This window comes from Gopherus evgoodei, chromosome 18 (assembly GCF_007399415.2).
Source record: "Gopherus evgoodei ecotype Sinaloan lineage chromosome 18, rGopEvg1_v1.p, whole genome shotgun sequence".
Taxonomy (NCBI): Eukaryota; Metazoa; Chordata; order Testudines; family Testudinidae; genus Gopherus; species Gopherus evgoodei.
The window spans coordinates 16,720,449-16,740,631 of NC_044339.1; the positions used below are offsets into that span (position 1 = coordinate 16,720,449).

General features: G+C 41.8%; 1 protein-coding gene across 8 annotated transcripts in view; it reads left to right on the forward strand.

Annotated features, from left to right (window-relative positions):
- The window catches only part of CALML6 (calmodulin like 6), a 62,764-nt gene extending 44,659 nt beyond the window's left edge, over positions 1-18,105 (forward strand). For 6 of the 8 annotated variants that reach the window (XM_030537511.1, XM_030537513.1, XM_030537512.1 and 3 more), the window contains 4 exons: positions 10,330-10,504; positions 10,681-10,825; positions 14,448-14,548; positions 17,501-18,105. In XM_030537511.1, coding sequence (XP_030393371.1) covers positions 10,381-10,504; positions 10,681-10,825; positions 14,448-14,548; positions 17,501-17,547 — 417 coding nt within the window. In that variant the 5' untranslated portion in view covers positions 10,330-10,380 and the 3' untranslated portion in view covers positions 17,548-18,105. Of the gene's footprint in view, positions 1-1,181; positions 1,253-9,301; positions 9,390-10,329; positions 10,505-10,680; positions 10,826-14,447; positions 14,549-17,500 lie in introns of those variants that run through there. The other 2 variants (XM_030537516.1, XM_030537517.1) reach the window with 2 other exon arrangements.
- The last annotated feature ends 2,078 nt before the right edge of the window (positions 18,106-20,183 follow it).

Consider the following 20,183-nt stretch of genomic DNA (forward strand, 5'->3'; position numbering starts at 1 on the left):
CCCTGGTCCTAACTGAGACATCTTAACAAACACATAGCAGCACAAGCATAGTCAGCAGCAGGCACCTTTCCTGACTTGGAGGGCGCCCTTTTAGGGCAGGCTGCATTAGGAAGTAAAACCAGTTCCCACACCAGTGCTGCAGGGAGTTAACCAGTTCCAGCACCCTTCCAGAAAGCATGATTGAGAGACCAGGTGGAATGTGGTCTCCATGGTCTTGCCAAAAATGCCCCACCATTGCTAGCACCAATACAGCTCCCACGTAGCCCTAGTGCAGAGGGGCTGCTGGCACTTTAAACACTATATCAGTAAGACCTAGCTCAAGTAGTTAAAACAACATGGTGGTTAAGAGTCTGGCAACTGCCAGTAGCCTGTTTGCACTAGGGGTTCCAGTACTGCCAGCATCAATAGTGCAGAACTAGTGCTAGCAACAGTGGGAAAGGTTCACAGACATCCCTAACATAGACAAGGCTAGTCTCGCTTCCTGTAATGGTGAACTAAATAGTTTTGTCCTGTCTACACTAGCATTTAAATAGTTTTTAACACTAGTTGAGAGGCAACAGGAGGGGTTAACCCCTGTCAGCAGCGGCTGATTGTCGTAGCGTAGATGGACCCTTAGAGCTGGGTGAGTGGTGAGTTTTGTACAGCATGTTTCATCCTTGGCTTTTCTGCTGAAACTCCCAACAAAGGGACCACAAGTGGGCTGGTAATGTCTATTTTGTAAAATAGTTCGTCTAGAGACACATCTCTTATGCATGCACAGGAGCTGTAAATGATAAAAATGTCTGAACAGATGCCCAGCTCAGAACATCAGAATCAAGCAGAGCCTAATCAGAAATGAGTGCCCTGGGCCCATCCCTAACAGAAACCATCCGAAGCATAGAGCCAGCCAGCTAGCTTGCTCCTCCTCATTTCTCAGGGTTCAGATTGCTCTGGCCAAATACAATTAAACCAAATTCATGGTCATTTAAAAAAGAAAAATCTGCTAAGTCTGAAAGCAGCCCTGGCTTGCTTTCATTGAAACAATAAAGCACTTCCCTTGTATTGGAGAAGAGCAAGGTCCAAGAGCTATAAAGCAATGTCCTGTTGGCAGAACTATTTTTATTTCTGGTCATAAGATTATGAAAACATTATGTTTAATACATCCCTTTAATGCTGCTGCTTTCCCAACTTTGTGTCCTCAGGCCCTGCCATTTGTTTCGCTTCCTTTTCTCCCGTTTGAATTCACAGCACAAAGGAACCATCATCCCAAGAGGTTTGTTCTTTCAGCTGATGCACTTGCTGTGTGTCTTTCTGTCTTTAAGTCTATTTGGAAATTCATTGGCTATAGAGCCCATAATGGGCAAGTAGACACTGACAATGCTGCATTGTATTTAATCGCCTAGACTCCTTGTATTGTCTCTTTAGATCCTCCCATTGGCTCATTCCTCCTATTCCCAAAGAGAAAAAGGAAAGTCAATCTTTTTTTTGGTCCATTTTTTTCTTCAGTGGTGTGACTCTTCCTTCCCTCCACACCCAAAGGCACTAGCTTTTTAGTCCATCTAATCTTCATTCATCAAATGGAACTGGAGTTTCTAACCCCCCTCCTCATGAAGGAAGAGCCTCTGGGCAGTGCAGTTTTTGCTGGGAATTATTTAATTATTTAATAGTCTATATAGCATGTGAGCAAAGGTTCAAAAGGAAAAAGTGCTACACACACAGTGCAATGCATGTACTCAGGTTAAAGGGTTGCTGCCAAAGGGCTTAGGGTTCAGATTGAAGCTACCTAAAATCTGTAAATATGGCGGGGGATGTCACCTAACCAACTAGCCAGAAAAAAATAATAAAAAAATCCAAAACTTTGTCTCCAATCAATTCTAAGAAAGCTGTAAATATTGATACTCTGTTGCATTTCTCTACAGCTTTGCATTGGAAGGTTTCTAAGGCTGTGTTTACACTAGAGAATTTTAGGAAAAATATTAAAATGGGGCTCCCATTGGCTTAGTGAGAGCCCTAGTGTAGACAAGACTGCAGGGACTTCTAGGTACTTAAATTTGCTGTTTCTCTTGCTGACCACCATTGTCAGCAATGGGTATCTTTGGAGCCTAGATAACTCTCCAAGTCCTGTAATTTCTGGTCTTCACCATGACTAGCCACTGTTCCTTAACATGGTGGTAACATATTTTGGTCTTGTGCACATAATCAAGATCAACACATGTTAAAACATGGCAAGGCCACTGCCACTCTTAAGCACTCTGATGTACAATTGTATGATCCCCACATTCAGTGAGAAATGGATTTTCTCTCCTTCATCAGGACAATAAATAAAACTTTGCACTCACTAAAATAAACTCAGCACCTTTCAGCTGATGCTCTCTAAGCACTTTACAAACATTAGGTAAGCATCATATGAATTGTGCTTTTATCACTATAAAGTAGGTAAATAAATTATTCCTATTTTTTTTTTTTTTTTTAGATAGGAAAACTAAGACCAAGAGTTGTTCAGGCCAAAGTTTTCAAAAGTGGCCCCTGATTTTGGGTACCCAGGTGGGGACACCAGGGTCTGATTTTCAGAGGTGCTGCAGTTCAATTCAATAGGGCCTAGCTGATCAGGTTCTCCATATCTTGAGTTGGGCACCCTGAACTGGAGACACTTCAAATCAATGGCCACATTGGAAAGGGTTCAGCCCATCTGATTTGTCTGCAGTTTCAAAGGCTAGATTATCAGGCTGGTATAGATTATTGATGTGTTACACTTCTGTCTTCATTTATTAGAATACCACCACGAGCAGGAAGGTGGAGAATGTAAAGAGAAAACCACCCTTAAAAATGGATCTTGGCTGTGAGCTGACAGTCTCATGTACTAAGTAGATGTAGTTAGAAATAAGATTCTTCCAAAAATAGGGTTCCCTGTCTTAAGCTCTTGAAACCATAAAAGGTTTCCAAGAATCTATTGTTCCCTGGGGACTGATGGCCTAACCCTCTTCTACGACCTAAAAGGGAGAGATCACTTTCCATCTGGGGCCAGAAACTGTCACTGGTAGGTTATTGACATCCTCTCTGAGCAGCCTTCCTAGACACTGCAAACATGGTGAGTGCACTGTCTTTCTTGCTATCCCAAACTGTAATGATTGGAGCATTTCTTCTGTGTACCGGTGATATTGATTAAACACTTTTCAAACAACCTGTTCAGGACTTCATGTGAAAACCTATTGCAATATAGACCTTCGTTAGAGACAAATGATCTCAAAGCAATGCTGAACAGCTCTAACAGACAGTAGACTCATATTTTAATTGCCTCATCTAAAATTATTTGGACATGCTTGAATGACTAGCTCATTAGAGAATTCTTTAATTTTTTAATATGTCCATTTAAATTCATTTCTCTTGCAAACTTTAAAAAAAGTGTTTAATAATTAAAGCATTTTCTAGGAAAAACGTGCAGGATTAATTCTTTATGAGTGGAGATGTGGTGATCCTGGAGTTTTCTGAAAGGTTATTTAACACCAACTCAGCATGTACTCTATGTTTCACAAAAGGAAAGGATGCTGTTTTAAACATTCAGAGTTTAGATGACTATAGCACTAATAAATAATTACTGGCATTTATGCTGTGTCTTGTCTAAAGAACTCAAAATACTTTAAAAATTGGCTATAAAAACAGTGCAAACACAGAGAACACTTGTCACATTGCTAAATGCAGCCACATCTGGGATGGAATATTGTGGCCGTTTAATAGTACACAGCAATATTACACAATACTTTGATAGAAAGCAGGGAGTGTCCTTTGTTGAACTGAAAATACAGGATGAAAGTACTAAGGATCATCCCTGCGCAGCTGGGAGAAGTGAAACCATAAATGTCAAATGGATTGTTCCTTGGTATTAAGGATCTGCTCTTGCTTTCATTGACCACAATGCGCAGAATCAGATCCTAAATTAAAATCGGCCATTTAAGTTCCAAACACCCCCTGCAGCAAATAATCAGGGAACCAGCCATTGTGGGGAAAACAGTAACTGAAATACATGAACAATCATATACGTATCGAATTAAGCTCACTTAAATAAACTCAAAACAAATATGGCTGGGTGGGTGGCTTCACGAATGTATCAGTTTCTTTGTTGCTCTGCCTTTGCTCCTGTTAAAGATTTCAGGGACTGTAGAGTCAAATATCCAGACTGATGACAGTTAGCATCAGGACACAAGGCAAGAACCAGGGAATCAAAGCAACTTCAGGGTTTCTGCCTCATCAGAGGAAAGTGGAGCAGGATTTGGAGACGGAACATTAGTCTCCATTGCACATTCCCAGCTTTGGCCAATTAATTACACAATTAATATTATTTACAATTAGGAGGTCTCTTTTTATTTTGGTTTATCTTTAGTGGTTGAATTACAAATGCCTGAAAATAGCCATTTATAATGAAAAACCTTACACCCCCTCACTGGCAGGGAGAATGGAAGGTGGCAGCTAAAAAGACTCCATAAACATTAATAACCTACATGAGTTCAGAAATCCCATATTTTTCTGGACTTTCTCTGTTCAGTGCAAGGTGAATCAGGTGGCTGATTATGAGTTGTTATCATGCTGCTTGCTGCCATTAAGGATATGTTGAGCATTTAAGGAATTAAGAGAAGCAGTATTAGCTAATGGTTAGAGCACAGGACTATGCTTCAAGAGACTTGAGTGCTAATTCCATCTCTGACACTGAGTTGCTTTGTGACCTTGGTTACTTTACCTTGCTGTGTTTTAACATCTACAGTGAGGGTTGTGAAAATCAATTGACAGGTATAAAGTGCATTGATCTCCTCGGAGTGGAGATGCTAGACAAATGCAAAGTACTATTTTCACAATGGGACAAGAGCTCCTTGTTTGCTACAGGAGTTTAGGTGGAATTTCTGAATCTCTCATTCACAATCTTATTCCCTGCTGGGACAGAGTGTTTCCAAAACTACTGAGGTGAGGAAGATCTTTTAAATGAAGATTTAAACAGTGAACAACTGCCTGTATCCTGGCACCTGAAGATGAGAAATTGACGAGCAGCACCCAAGCTCTCAGGAGCTATATGGTAAAATTTGAAAGCTGCTTAATGCAACTTTCCATAGGAACTTACATTCAGGGGATGTTAAGAACCTAATCTTGCCTTTGCTAGCCACACCCAAAGCTCTTACTGACATCTGCTGCAGTATGTTGGCCTGAGAATCTCTGCTAGGTCAGGATAGGGTTGAAGATCTGGATGGCATAAAAATAAGTTTCAGAGTAGCAGCCATGTTAGTCTGTATCCGCAAAAGAATAGGAGTACTTGTGGCACCTTAGAGACTAACAAATTTATTTCAGCATGAGATTTCGTGAGCTATAGCTCAGTTCTTTGGATGCATAGAATGGAACACACAGACAGGAGATATTTATACATACAGAGAACATGAAAAGGTGGAAGTATGCATACCAACAGGAAGAATCTAATCCATTGAGATGAGCTATCATCAGCAGGAGAAAAAAAACTTTTGAAGTGATAATTAAGATGACCCATCAAAGGTGTGAGGAGAACTTAACATAGGGAAATAGATTCAGTTAGTGTAATGACCCAACCATTCCCAGTCTCTGTTTAGGCATGAGTTAATTGTGTCTAATTTGCATATTAATTTGAGTTCAGCAGTAAATATGAACAGAAAAAAATCAGATACTTTGCACATTATTTATAATAATCATTAGAAACTTTAGACCTACTCTGGTCCCTCTCATCTTGAAGGATTACAAAACGTTCTGCAGACTATTAACCTGCATATTACAAAGGACCACTCGCTCTTTACCAAAACACCAGAACACAGCAGCAACATTAGGGAGAAGACTGACTTTGGCAATGCCAGCAGTGGCAGATAAATTGGAATTCACATTTAAGAAGCAGGGAGAAGGCAAAAAGTAGAGGGCATAAATAGGAAAAGATGCCATAGCCTCAGTAGCTAAAACAAGCAATTAGAGAGAGGGGGAGAGGAGGCCTTTTAAAGAATAAAATACTTTAACTTCCCTTCTGCTAGGAATTCAGGAGCCACGCAGTGAGTCTGTGCTTTTTCTCCACTCTATCTGAAACCACATTTCCTTCTTTCACTTCCTGCACTGTCATCAACTCTTTCCCCAAGATGTGCTTTGGTAATGAGGATGCAGGGAGCTCTTCCTTGCCCTGGACTCTGGACCATGGGAGAAATGCTATAAACTTAAACTCTGTGGTGAAATGCAGGGCAGATTGCTACCCATGGCAGTTGTTTTTAGGCTGGCTTTGCAGAGCTGCCCAGGAGTCAGGCTGACACAGCTCCCGAACACAGATGAGCTCAGGCAATAATATTTGGATCTGGATCCAGATTTGGATTTCGAACAGCCTTTTGGGATCCGAGATTTGGATCTGAGGCCTTATGTGCTACGGTAGCTTTTCAGGGTCACTCTGCTGCAAATGTTATCTCTGCTAGGGTCTATCAGTCCCCAGGCAAGTTCTAGTGATGACTTACAAGCAGGAAGAGTTGTAAAAGTGAAAGCATTCTGGGGAAGAGAAGTCAGACTGAAATTGTTATTACTCCCTCAACCCCCTTAAACAGGCACCAGTCTCGCTCTAGTCAGAGGACCTTTGGCAGTTGCAAAACTGGTCCTTAGCAGGGCCATTTCCTCTTGGCAAAACTTCAGCTCTCATTGTTCACAAACCCATTCTCATCATTGATGTAACAATGCAAGTCACTGAAAAGTGCAGTGCCGCCCTCTAGTGTCACCCACTGGATTTGTTGTTTGCCCGGTTATGTCCTGTCATGCTGTGCAGCCCTATAAATGTGGTTAGGAGTTTCACCCCAGCAGTTTTGACAGGTTAAATCTCTTACCAGGTTGATGTTTGCAGGGGGAGACGAGACAGAAACATTCAATGATCAGTATAAGCATTTACCATTCTGGACAGACACTAACATGTTTAAAGCCAAACAGGCTTTGTCTATAGGTGTGTTAGAACAGGTCAGCTGTCATGGGCAAAATTTTCAAGTGATTTAGGCTCTTACATTTCATTTTCAAAAGTGAGTTCAACAGTTAGGAGCCTAAGTCCCATTGGAAAATCAGTGGAATTTAGGCTGAGTACCTCAGTTGCTTTTGAAAACGAGACTTCGGCTATCGTCAGATTTTCCGCAGAGCCTCTCTCTGTAACCTTGTCTTCCAAAATCTTCCTTATAACTCTCAGGTTCCCTCTTAAACTTTAACTCTATTTCTATGCTTGTCTTTTAGAACATATGAGTGTGTGGGTAAAACATTCAAAATGCCTACCTGCCCATGTTCTATGACCTCATCAGGATCATCAGAACACAAAACTAGGTAAATGGGCAGCATGATGGCATGGATAATTTAATGTTGATTAGAGCTGCTTGAAAATACTCCAATTTTTCATGAAAGTTTTTGACAAAAAATGTCCTCTTTTCAACAACTTTATATTATAGGGTCTTTATCTTTTAATTCAAAAGTTCTCACCAAAAAAATTGGAAATAATTCACAATTTTTTCTGCTGTTTTTCCACAAGCTCTAATGTTCACAAATGAAGTAATAAGGAATAATTTGAACCACACATATACACTGCTGTTTTTTTTTAATTAACTGTTATTACTCAGGGAGAAAGATCTGGGTTCACTGTTGGCAGCTCAGCTGAGAACAGCTGCTCAGTGCTCAGTGGCAGTTAAAAAAGCAAACATAATGTGACAATGTTTAAAGAATGGGATGGAAGATGCTTAAAATATCACCCTGCCATTTTATAAATTGATGGTATGTCCTCACCTAGGATACTGGGTTCAGCTCTGTTCACACTATCTCTAGAAAGAGAACTCCTTTGCTTCTCCTTTCAGAAATGGGTGATAAAACGAGAGCCCTGGAGGGACATCCTTGTGAACAGAGACTGTGCAGACTAAAACTGTTTAGTTTAGAGAGGAGATCAATAATAATTAATAATACTTAGGTCTTATACAGTCTTAACAAAGGAGTAGGCATGATAGAATAGCAATGGATAGCAAAGGTGAATTGGTGAGAAGGTTTCTATCCACCCTCTCTTATTACAAGAACAAGGGAACTTTCAATACAATTGAGAGGCAAAACACTTAAACCTGATAAAGGAAATCCCCCCTTTTTTTTGTACACATCACAATTACCCTATGGAATTCACTGCCACAAGACATCCCTGAGGCAGAGAGCTTAGGAGGAGTCAAAAGAAGATTAGTCATTTATCTGGATAACAAGAACACCACGGTTACATCACATATCAAACCAAGATGGTCTTATCTAAATGATATTTAATTCTCATGCTTCAGGGCACAAGTTAATGAGGATGAAATTTCACCTGTGGGCCACCTATTCTTTATTGTTCACTAAGAGGACTCTAGCACCTTCCTCTCAAGTATCTGACTGAGGCCACTGTTAGGGCTGGTCTACACTATGGGGGGAATTGATCTAAAATACGCAACTTCAGCTACGTGAATAACGTAGCTGAAGTCGAAGTATCTTAGATCGAATTACCTACCGTCCTCACGGTGCAGGATCGATGTCTGCGGCTCCCCATGTCGACTCCGCTACCGCCGTTCGCATTGGTGGAGTTCTGGAGTCAACAGGAGCTTGTTCGGGGATCGATATATCGTGTCTAGATGAGACGCAATATATCTATCCCCGAGAAATCTATTGCTACCCGCCGATACAGCCAATAGTGAAGATGTAGCCTCAGAAATACAAAATAGATGGATCACTTAGTTGATCTGATATGGCTGAAATGTTGTAGGAAGGGTATCTGCTGGGTCATGCGACAGACCATGGCTACATAATGTGGTCATCAGGAGGGTTTGATCCTGTGACCTACCACACCAGTCGCTACCATTTGAGCTATAGTAATATTGTCTTTAACGATGAGTAAATGGCAGGATGTTGTAGTCTCTGAGGCCAGCTACTTTAGAGAAACAAGACAACATTCACTCAACCTCTCTGTTACACAGAACTCAGAAATATAACTTCCCAGGCTGGGCTGCTGTAGCAAGTAGAAAGTGTGGAAAGCTTTTCACCTTGTAATTGACAGTCTCTGTCATTGAGGAGAATATAGTGCTGCTTTTAGGTCCATAGACTATTTAAATGGCTTGCTGGTTGCAGTGACTGAAGGTGGGCTACCATGATGCAGAAAAAATCAGTACAGTCAGGAAATATGTCGGGGATTGGGGAGAGGGGCAGATGGTAAAGCGAGAGAAGGAGCAGACTCAGTAAGTGTTCCCTGCTTACCAGGGCTGGCTTTAGGAAGTGCTGGGCCCGATTCAAATACCCGGTGGTGGTCCAGGTCTTCAGCGGCGGGTCCTACACTCTCTCCGGGTCTTCCACGGCACTGAAGGACCCACTGCAAAAATGCTGCTGAAGGCCCAGACTGCTGATGGGTGAGTAAAAATTAAAAAGTTAGGCGCTCTTCTTTAGGGCATGGGGCCCTCTTAGGTGTGGGCGCAGGGCCCGATTCAGGGGAATCGGGGGAATCAGCCTAAAGCCGGCCCTGCTGCTTACCTCTCCTTCCCCTCTACCCCCAGTCAACTATGAGCAAGTTAAATATAGACCTAACACTTCTCCAGGGAGCCAGATGCATGAACTGATCAAATGCCATGAATCTGTAGCAGAGACTCCAGTCTCCACTCTGCTGGTTGGCCAGGAGATCTTCATTTTCAAATCTTTAGTGCTGGTCTGGAAGTCTTTTAAAAGCCATGTGAGATCTTTTTACCATCATGGCTCCTTTGAAGAATTTGGGGCTACCATTTAAAAAACAAATACCTGAACAGCAGGTAGACAGCTGCTACCTCCTACAGCTACCAGGCTGGCCTCAGCAGAAAAGACCATCAATCATGTTCTTATTCTCAAAAGACCAGCTAACTTTAACCCCATCCTAACATTCCCCATTCCCTGTTCTAATCACTAACAGAACTTGGCACTCAGACTCCCCCTCCTCACTTAGGCCATGATTCAGGATTGGAGTAACATGAAATTCTTTGGATACTGGAAAGCAAGTTGTCCTGTTTGATAAATGGTCTCTGATAGCCCATATTTTTGGCTGGTCTGAGGGACCAGTGACCATTTCAAGAGTCCCAGTTTTCAAATGATGTATAGAATAATGTATTTTTCCTGTCACTGGTGCTTCACGAGACAGCAGATCACAAGAATCACATTTGTTAGATTATTCTCCTGCACATAAACTGTGTTCTGTGCTTTTAGCTTAGCCCCTTGCCTGATGACCCTGCTGGTTGTGTTTCCTCCTGCACATTGCTGAGCACATCAAACTAGAAAATTATTGGAACCTGGCACGGACCTTTTGGTTTATTCCTTTCCACACAGGCTGAGACACTGACACCAGAGCAGATAACAGAGTACAAAGGCGTCTTCGAGATGTTTGATGAGGAGGGCAATGGGTTAGTGAAAACAGATGATCTGGAGAAGCTTATGAGCTTGATGGGAATCAACCCAACCAAGAGAGAGCTGGCGACAATGGCAAAGGAGGTGGACAAAGACAGTAAGAACCTCCCCCGGTCCTATCTTTTACTATATTTCCTACCCTGAAACCAGTGTGTTGAGCTGCCCAGGTTCTGTGGTTCACAAGAGGAATCCACAAAACAGAATAGACCTTAACTGGACTGCTTCTCAATGACTAGCATGTTAATGTACCCCAGTGCTTTGTTGTTCTTTTAGATAAGGGCACCTTGAACTGCGACAGTTTTCTGGTTTTGATGGGCATTTACCATGAAAAGGCTAAAAACCAGGATGAAGAGCTGAGGGCTGCATTCAAGGTCTTTGATAAGGAACACAAAGGCTACATTGATTGGAATACACTCAAGTAAGTAGCAGTCTTCCTGAAAGTATGAAAATATGGGCCTGGTTCTGCATGATACTGAACATACCCAACTCCCATTGACTTACAAGTCAGGAACAGGCCATGCCTTTAAAATAGGAAGAGGAATGCTGAAGCTTTGGAAAAGCAGAACAGGTAGTGGGATCTCAACACTCAGTCAATATCTGAGTTTGCCACTGGACTCTAGATTGACAAACTGACTGATTTAGACCCTGAAAATTGGATTTATTTTGATGTTATTTTACTGTCCAGTTGAGATGTTCCAGACAGGATTTTTTCCCCAACTATTCAGTGTTTCCAAAATATCAAGGTCCATATGTCTGAATTACACTGACATCCAGATCTACAAAAGTTACATTCCAAAGAACACATGATCTACTGAAACAGCAATCAGAGCTGGGGAATAATGGGGAAAAAAAATTCTCATGAATCTTCATTCAGATGTTTAGATTAACATGTTTAGTATACGTTTGCATGACTTTTTGTTATCTTTCAGAGACTATGCTAGCAAACAAGTTTACTGATAAGAATGTTGGCAGAAACAGTGAATTTAAGTCAAATGTGGAGAAACTATTTTCTGAAATTGTGAAATCATATTGGAAGCCTTAGCTATCATGCAGAAAACAAAGATACCATGTGACCGATCAAACCATTCAACATAGCTCTAAGATTTAATAGTAAATGAACAAACTAGGAACCAAGAATCATTCACAGAAATTATTCTGTTAATCATTTAAAGTAACTAACCCATTGAAGAAAAATCTTTTAGCCATTAGCAGACAATTCATGAACAGAAATTAGTCAAATAAATCATTTGCACAGCTCTAATACGAATGAACAGTCTCTAGACCAGGGGTCGGCAACCTTTCAGAAGTGCTGTGCCGAGTCTTCATTTATTTACTCTAATTTAAGGTTTCGAGTGCCGGTAATACATTTTAACGTTTTTAGAAGGTTTCTTTCTAGAAGTCTATAATATATAACTAAACTATTATTGTATATAAAGTAAATAAGGTTTTTAAAATGTTTAAGAAGCTTCATTTAAAATTAAATTAAAATGCAGAGTCCCCCAGACTAGTGGCCAGGACCCGGCAGTGTGAGTGCCACTGAAAATCAGCTCGCGTGCCGCCTTCGGCACATGTGCCATAGGTTGCCTACCCCTGCTCTAGACTATGTTTTCAGAAGGCATAAAATGACATCTCTCCATTGAAGCTATGCTGATTTCACGAGCTGAGTTTCTTGCTCTTTGTATTATCTACAACAAACAAAACTAAGAATTAACCAACACGGTAAGAATAAAAGAAAAAGGCAACAATACAAGAAAAAGGGATAAAAAGAAAAGAAAAAAGTTAAAAGATCATTTTATAAAAGTAGCAAATGTTTCTACTATTCACTTTGAAATTAACGTAGATTTCCGTACGGAAAAAGATATCTATTATACTGGAAAAGATTAATGCATTTAGCTAACTTAAGGTCATAGGCAGGGCCGGCGCTACCATTTAGCCAGCCTAGGTGATTGCCTAGGGCGCCAAAATAGTTGGTGGGTGCCGTTTTGCCGGAGGGGGCGGCAGGCAGCTCCAGTGGAGCTGCCGCAGTGGTGCCTGCGGAGGGTCCGCTGGTCCGCAGCTCCTGTGGAGCTGTCGCAGTCGTGCCTGCGGACAGTCAGCTCCTCGCGCGGCTCCGGTGGACCTCCCGCAGGCACCACTGCGGCAGCTCCACCGGAATTGCGGGACCAGTGCGCAGGGCGCCAAAATTGCCGGCCGCCTAGGGCGCTCAAACTCCTAGCGCCGGTCCTGGTCATAGGCAAATATTACTCTGGTTAACCAGCATTAATCAAGCTCCTGTTCATAAATGTGTAAAAAAGGAGGCATGTAGCTTGGAAATTCTTGTGTTTATCATTCAGACACAAGGTTCCAGACTGTTTAACGTCCTCAGAACTTGGTCTTGATAAGGAAAGGAAACAAACATTCTTTAATTTAAAAAGCCTGGGATTTGCCTCAAAGCTTCAAGCTACCAAAGCTGACAGAATCAGAAGAGCTACGCAGTTTGTACTACAGTAATTTCCAAGAGAGCTAGTGCAGGCTTCAGGCTCCTGCAAAGTCCTAAAACAAACCTTCGTTGCTATCCATTCGAAAGGAAATGAATGTATTAACCATAATTCCTCTGGAAAACCAAGATTGTTCATGGGCACAGAGCTAGGACAATCAATGATTTGGCCAACAAGGCCAGAAAGTGCTCAGCACCCAGTTGTTACCCATTTTAACACTGAAGGTCAGATTTTCCAAAGATCTCAGCAAGTTGGATGCCTTTTTTGTGCTGGGTTCTTCTGAAAATCTGGCCCCAAGAGGGTGCTGACCACTTTGAAATCTGACCTTGAATTCCTTGGGAAATCTGGCTTCAGGCCCCAGCATGTGCTGTTCTAATGATTTCTATTTTCCTAACTCACATAATGTTTCAACAAAAGAAAAAAACACTTTAAATATTGCCTTGACATTATTTCAACTCAAGAATGAACAGTGCTGGTGCCCTTATTCCCTCACCTTTCCCCCAAGGACAGGAACACTGCTTTGAAGAGCTTTCATGATAGTGAGCTGCTCTGACTGCTTTGGTCTGTGGATCATCAATGTGCTCTGATGATGGAAATGGCCTCCCTGATTTTGAATTATGCACCAAGCACATGGCAGGCACAATTGCCTGTATGCATTATACTTAGCAAGCAGAACTTAGCCAGATGGGATAGGTGCAGTAATATCCAGCACGCTTTTGTGTCCTGACACATACAAGATAGTAGCCATCCTTACAAAGCTGCAACAGCCCCAGGGACACTTGGATAAATGTGTGTGTTTTCTTACATCTGCTAAAGGTGAATTAGGTTTCCTTTCATGCTGAAAGTTGGTGTTAGCTGTAGCATATCCATGTCTACAGATATACACAGGACTCATTCTGTATCTGAGAGTTTGTGATTGGCCAGTCCAGGCTTTATTTAGGATCAGAATTCTCAGACTCATGGGATGATACCATGGGTGAGATTTCAAGAACTATTTTTCTTCACTAAGTGGGATCACAACATCTCAAGTTTCTGTTTGTGTTGGGGGTGGAAATAGACAATGCACTAGAATAGACACTGTAAGGAACAATCCTAATCCAGATCGCTTAATAGGGCTTTACCATCTCTCACTTGTGTGATACTATGTGTGGTCACTTGAATGTTTATTTCCATAATTCTATGCAGGTTTTTCATTAGAATATGAACAGAGTACACCGTAGGTATGGGCTAATGGTTAAAGTAGGAGACTGAGAATCAAGACTTCTGGGTTTAATTACTTGTTTTACCATTAATACACTGTGACTGAGATTTTCAGAGGTGCTGATCATTTGCCACTCCCATTCATTTTAATTGGAGTGTAGGTGCTCACAACTTCTGAAAATTAGGTCATGTTTGACCTTGGCCAAGTCACATATCCAATCCATGTCTCAATTTCCCCACTTGTAAAATGCACCTAAATATACCTACCTTTGAGGGTTGACAGGAAGAAGTTCATATTTGCAAAGTGCTTTGAAATTCACCTAGGAGGGGCAAACTATTGCCAGATTTGATCTGTATTTTTAGGTATGTACTGATGAATGCCGGAGAGCCACTAAATGAACAGGAGGCTGAATTGATGATGAAAGAAGCTGATAAAGATGGAGATGGAACCATTGATTATGAAGGTATAGTATCCATACACAAGACTCTTTAGCAAATGAAAGGTGCACTGGGAAGAATACTCCCAAAAGCCTATAGTCAGCAGTCTTGGATCTTTCTTGCCTTCCTCAGAAGCTTTGCCCACAGGAGTCACCCATTATGAGTAGGTGGGTGTATTCCACACAGACAGTGTCATGCAACTGTGAGAGGGATGTGTGGTCTAGGAACATAGGGCTGAATTCTAATGCTGGCTTTGACACGAACTCTCTCTGTAACCTTGGGAAATGCATTTAACCTCCTTGTGCCTGAATCCCCATGACTTTGTGTGCCCCCTCTCCCGCCCGCCACCCAAATAAGGATAATATTTTCAAATCTCTTAGGAAGGTTTGTGAAGGTTAATTAGAGAATGTTTGTGAAGTGTATTTAACAAGATTTTAAAAGTGACCAATGATTATGATTGCCTCAGTTGTGGGTACCCAACTTGAGACATGTTAAAGGGGCTTGATTTTCAGAGGCTGGGTGGTCAGCACTGTCTGAAAATCAGGCTCCTTTACGGTGTTTCAAGCTACGATTCCAAAATCGCTAGTCACACTTGAAAAGTTTGGCCTCTGTGTGTGGTGTGAGTTCTAAATAGATGTGACTTCAGGCCTGATAATCTAGCACCTTTCACCAGCACTAAATTAACTTTAAAATATTCATTAAGGAAACCGAACTCTCCAGTTAAGTAGTTCTTCCTGTAACAAGAAAAATGGGGACTGAAGTGCATGAACATTCACTTGTCAGCGACATAATTTATATAGCAGAATTCAAGAGGATTTGTCTGCTCCTCCAAAATAATTTGTCTATATGACATCTACAGTCTGTGTGAAACCAATTTTTATTTCTGTGCCTTCAATCTTCAACCTCCACAGAAATCTGTTGCCATTCCGAATGCAACCGGAAAGCACTGGAAAAATATCTGTTCATGGTTTAGATTGACATTAAAAGACTGGTCAATAAGTGGTTGAGTTTGATGCAACTACATTGCATTTTATCTGACCTTTCAGCAGAAAGCAGTAGAAGCATACAGCAGAAAGAGATCCCAATACCAACCCATTATTGATACATTAGACTTCTTGGAAAGGGTTTGGATTTGTTACAGAGATTTTGGATGTCTCACTACACTGTCTTTTTATTAATATAGTATAGCTTTCAGAAATTTAATATTTCTCTGTTCTCCATTAGAAGATGAACAGAAATTTGTTTTCATTAACAATTTCCTAATAATACTGAGTCCTTATACTGGGTAGCTCTTTAGAAACACAGGTACAGCTGCACCAGCTCAGACATGTGATTCATCTTGTCCATTATTCTTTCTATCAATGGCTGGCCCTAGCTGCTTCAGAAGAAGGTGCAAGAAATCCCATAGCTCAGCAATCTGCCCATCAAAAAAGTGTCTTCCCAAACCTCACGTTAATTAGAGGTTGGCTAGGGCCTTTGAGCATGCGGGTTTACATTCCTTTTCATCCTTGGGATGTTCTACAAATATCAATTAATCCCAACATCAAATTACCTCCATTTTATAGATACCTTCACAGTCACGTGCCCAAGGCCAAAAAGTGAGCCAGGATTAGAACTTGGGAGTTCCTGGCTTTCAGCCCTGTGTTTAGATCATTGGACCACCTTCCTCTCCTTAATATAACCACCTGCTCCCTGTCCTAATCGCCATCCTCCTATTCTGATGTCTTCTTTCTGGATCTCTGGTTATGTTTGCTACCATCTCAAGCAGGCCATTGTGGAGCAGGAGGAGGAAGGGAAGGAGGCCCTCCAATTACACAAACAGCTGTACAAAAAGAAAAGGGGGTAGCAGAGGGGCTTAATGTGCAGAGTTTGGATTCAGGTCTGAACATCCCTAAGGTTTGGGAAAGTCCAGATGCAGGAGCGCAATTCAGGCCCAACTCAAACTGCTTTTATGTCGACATGTTCAGTTTCCACCCCCATTTGCCACAATGTGAAATTCCCTGTTTATCACAGATGTATGTTGCCAATGCCTGGGGAGCACTTTGTCTGGGAGAAGCAGAGGCAAAGCAGGGGTGAGAGGCTTGTCTCTAACAATAGTTGACAGCTTAATTAGCTCCTCAAAGTTCATTACAGCATAACAGAACTTGCCTCGACAGCACCGGCTTGGCATGAGCCATTTTCTCACGAAGAGCCAGAGGGGTAAAACTGAAGCCATCAGGTCTGCGTTGCTGCTGGTTTATTTTTAAATGCTCTGGCATTTCATTTGAGGTGCTATGTAACTAAGGTTCTGTCAGTTTCACACACAATTCTCTTCAGGTGAGAGCTGAGCAGGCAAATTCCCACTGAAAGAAGGAGGCGAGATTCTTGTGAGATGTGCAAAAGAAATTGCTCATTCCATTCTTTAACTGGAAGGGAAAATATTACAGTGTCAGAGGCAGCCCTCCCACTACATTTAGCCAATAAAGACTGATTTAAAAAAATTTACCCAAGGCAATTTAAAGACTCCCAGAGACTCCAATGGCCTTTGGATGAGACCCTCATTTTTGCTCTGGACTAGTGATTGTGTCATGACACTAAAAAACCTACTACATTTGCAAAGATCCCGACAGGGCTTGTTCTCTGCTGTCTCATCCTAGTGACTTCAGTGGAGCTGTAACAGAGAATTTGCCCTGTCGTCTGAGCATAGAGCTGGGAGATAGTGATGCATGTGATGTGAGGAAAGTGGAGATCCCCTTCAACTTCTGGAGCAAATCACCACCTTTGGAAATTCAGATTTCAATGAACAAAGCACTGTTCAGCCAACAAGAATCCATCTAGTGTCCCTGTGCTTCAGGCCTATCTTGCTGAGTGAGCATTGTAGAAGTATCCTGCAGTGCTCCTTGCCCTATCAACCTGTGATGAACCCACTCTATGGCTGTGCCAGCAGCACAAGTCGAGGCTAATAAATCCTGCCTTGTCTATGGTTCTCTCCCTCTCAGAGTTTGTGGCCATGATGACTGGAGAATCCTTTAAGCTTGTTCAATAGCATCCTGAAGAAGAACCAGATCCTTTGTTACAAAGATCCTTGCTCGACACTCTCACCTGCAAGGACTGCAATTCTTCTCAAGATGCTGTGATCCGGAGATGTTTCCAAACACTGCTCATACACTACCCACGTCTGAGTAACTTCACCTGGCATTCACAGCAGAAGGAAGCTACAGATCAGAGCAGAGCTGAGATACTCCTCTCACAGCAGGTGTAGAAGCTCTTGCAGGACAGATTCAGTTATTCAAGCAATCTGTTTTGGGCCATGGAAATCATACAAGAGCCATAATTTATGTTTATTAATAAACTTTATATAGAAAGTTTTTCTAATATGGCTTTAAAGAGTCCTGTGAAAGGAACATAGCGTACTTGGGAAAGGAATGCATGTGCTTTGCCAGGACTCTCACTTCTCCTGTATAAATCATTCCTGGGACTGAGAATTGCTCCCAGGTCCACACCTACTTTTATGCATCTCAAAAACAGTTCACACCTTGGTTAGAAATGCCTAAACTTCACTTCTGCACGGTGGACTAAATAAAGCTACCCGAGGGAGTGCCTGAGAACATGAGTCATATTGCACTGAATTTCAAGCTCACAATAATTCAGTGTTTCAAGTGGGCTTGGAAAAACATTGAGGAAACCTGTGAAGTGATGCAGTCGGGGTTGGGTAACAGATGGAAAAGCCTGTAATGCTGCAAGCTGGTTCTGAACCAGAGCATAGCACACAAGGGGAAGGGCACTGGACTTGGGGAAAGCAGAGGGAATCCTTGTAACACTGCATGTCTGTGCGCCAAACTTCAAGTGGGTTAAAGCAAGCTATTAAGTCAGGAGAAAGCAAGGGGGAATTGGTCCGTCCTGGCACATGCGCTGTTCATTGTGGGCCAGATTTTCAAAAATATTTAGACACCTAAAGGTGCAGGTGGCACTTTTGAAAATCCATTTGATGCCTATCTGCCACTTTAGATCCAAATACCTTTGAAAATCTGGCCATTTGCCCCTGTATTTTAGAATGAATTAGAAGTTATTTCTTCTAACCTACATGTACCCTCTTGCTCCATAAAGCTTTTTAATTTCAGAAGACCCACCATTCAACTCTTGCTGAGGGGAGGAAGCTCATAGGATCTTTGTCCAAAAGTATATGCTACCCTGTGAACTGTACATAGTGCTTATTTCTGCATAAGAGCTTGGACTCTTCCTCCTGCATCAGGTTATTGAAATGAAGCAGTCAAGTGAAGATATTCACCTGAAGACAAACACTCAAGAGGCAGCAGTTGTGGTTTTGGACTATATTTGAGGAACATATATGTTGCAATGGTTTAACTAAAGATGTGATTTTTAAACTGATTTAGTTAATCTAGTGCAAACCCCTGTGCGAACACTATTATTTTAATTGAAACTAGATTTATTGCAGTTTAGTTTAAGTCAGTAGGAATCAGCTTAAGCTAAAACAGCAATGAGCCATTCTTAACCAAAATAAGTGTCCAGTTTTTAAACTGATTCAATAAACTGTCTCAACTCTCTTATGTAGACGAGGCCTAAACAAATGCTATCTCACAGTCAGGAGTAAAACTGAGCTGTTTCCAAGTGACACAGTCCAGTGGTTTTTCAGAAACCATTCTTTCCATGCTGATTCAGAGAACTGAACAGCGAGGGTTTTTTTTTTTGGCATCAGCAAAGCTCAGACATCATTGAAAATATGATTGACAGTCTTCTTTAGCTTATTATACATTTGCATTGCAGTAATGCCTAGAGGCCTCAGTCAGGGATCGGGGCCTCCTTGTCCTAGGGTAATTATGAACTGGGTCCATAATATTTTCCATAGCACACAGCTCTCCAGTACAGGATAGCTCAAGCAGGCAGTGCACATATCTGTAGATTTCACAGAGGCTTCACTTTTATCCACAAATACTGTCCAGACCAGTCCTTGTCTTACTCCAGCAGCCGCCAATCACATCCTCAAATGACTCCTCAAGCTCACCACGCTTGCTTTGCTTTGGTCAGTGAGAAAATGTGACTTGTTTCTACCAGCTCTGAGACAACATGAAAAGCTCACACAGCACCCATCTCATGCTCAGCAAAGGATCCCAGTAGATCTCCTGCACCTATATGCTCTTATGCAACAGCAGGCCTTTACTCCGTTCCAGCAATGCAATCACAGGAACATTTCTCTAGAGTCCACAGTCATCTCCTCTCCTTAGGAAACTTTCCCTGTCCCAATCACTACTAGCTTGAACAGACCCTGTGTCCCAACATGAAGGACTCTCTCTGATTCCTAATACAGTATCTCATCTTTATTTACTAGCTTAGTCTTTCCTTTTAACCCTCCAGGGCTCTCCCTTCACCCACCTCTTAAGTAAAATAAGCAAAAAATTTTTCAAGCCTATCTTTATGTTGATTTCAAACAAGCACAGTTCACCAGAGGGTAATTCTTTCCCTAAACTGCCCTGGGGAAATCCCCCAGCTTCCTGGAAACCACCAGCCTCCCCACCAGACCACTTATAGGATAATTGAGAGCAGGTTTAATATTTCTTCCCCTCATGGCCACAAACCTTCAGTGGTGGTAACTTCCCAGCATTTGTTTGCTAATAAAGCCTCCGATGCAGTGCAGGCTACTGGGTCTTTTGGGGATTTTACTTG